This window comes from Brassica oleracea, chromosome C3, assembly GCF_000695525.1.
Source record: "Brassica oleracea var. oleracea cultivar TO1000 chromosome C3, BOL, whole genome shotgun sequence".
In the NCBI taxonomy this organism is placed as follows: domain Eukaryota; kingdom Viridiplantae; phylum Streptophyta; class Magnoliopsida; order Brassicales; family Brassicaceae; genus Brassica; species Brassica oleracea.
In genome coordinates this window covers 45,463,085-45,464,224 of record NC_027750.1, presented here as the reverse complement: position 1 = coordinate 45,464,224, position 1,140 = coordinate 45,463,085, and the positions used below count along the sequence as shown (strand labels likewise).

The window sequence follows — 1,140 nt, the reverse complement described above, 5'->3', positions numbered from 1 at the left end:
TTAGCCAATCTCTCAAGCATTTGATCAATGAAGGGAAGTGGAAAGTGATCCTTTCTAGTGGCTGCATTTAATTTTCTGCAATCAATGCACATGCGATGTCCTGTCACTGTTCTAGTAGGGATCAATTCATTCTTTTCATTTGTGATAACAGTGACCTCACCTTTCTTAGGTACTACATGAACAGGGCTAACCCACTTATTATCAGATATGACATAGATCACACCCGCTTCAAGAAGTTTCATTATCTCTTTCTTAACAACATCTTTTAGATTTGGGTTTAACCTCCTCTGATGTTCAACAGAAGTCATTGATTCATCTTCTAGGCGTATTCTAAGCATGCATAAATCAGGTGAGATGCCAGGTATGTCAGCTAGTGAATATCCTAATGCCTTACGATACTTCCTAAGCTCACACAAAAGCAATGCGGTTTCCACATTATTGAGTTCAGCGTTCACAATGACTGGGTAAGTGGAATTCAGAGCTAAGAAAGCGTACCTGAGCCCCTTGGGAAGGGGTTTTAGCTCGACCTTGGGAGCATTCAACTCGCTCTAGGGATCATCAGGTAGGTTCGGCGGAACAAGCGAGTTCGGTAAAGGGGTCGCTCCAGTTGAAGTGTTCTCGTCCTTGTGCTTTCTTCCCCCAGACAGACTCGCCACCATTCTTCCCATACTCCTTCCAGAGTCAAGCATCTTGGCATACCTGTCTGCGTCAATGTTCTCGACACTCTGCTCGGCCTCAGCTCTTACTAGTGCAAGCTCAAGTGGATCTTCTGTAAGAATCTCCTCGATCATCCCGTCGCGAGGTTGCAGCGGATCAATCCCTTCATCCACCTCGAAGGTATGTCCATCCAGCATCGGTTTCTTCAGCAGCTCATCCATCTCGAACTGCATGACTATGTCCCCCAGATTGAGATCAATCTTCCCTTGCCGCACATCAATGATGGCTCCAACAGTACATTGGAACGGTCTTCCTAAGATGAGAGGATCTTTGGATTCCTCTTCCAGCTCTAGAACTACGAAGTCTGGTGGAACAGAGGTGTTCCCAACTTTTAGTTGGAGATCCTCTAGAATACCAACCGGGGACTTAACTGATATATCCGCGAACACCAAGGACATCTTAGTTGGTTTGAAATGCGTGTAT

At 45.4% G+C, this 1,140-nt stretch overlaps 1 protein-coding gene across 1 annotated transcript; it reads right to left on the bottom strand.

Moving 5' to 3' along the window:
* Window positions 1-548: 548 nt before the first annotated feature.
* LOC106330729 lies at window positions 549-1,115 on the bottom strand. Its single transcript, XM_013769154.1, has one exon. It carries the CDS (start codon window positions 1,113-1,115, stop codon window positions 549-551), a length of 567 nt encoding a protein of 188 aa, XP_013624608.1.
* Window positions 1,116-1,140: the final 25 nt, after the last annotated feature.

Bases quoted from the DNA above. Each gene is read 5' to 3' on its own strand.
- LOC106330729 (XM_013769154.1), bottom strand. From the start codon at position 1,115: ATGTCCTTGGTGTTCGCGGATATATCAGTTAAGTCCCCGGTTGGTATT.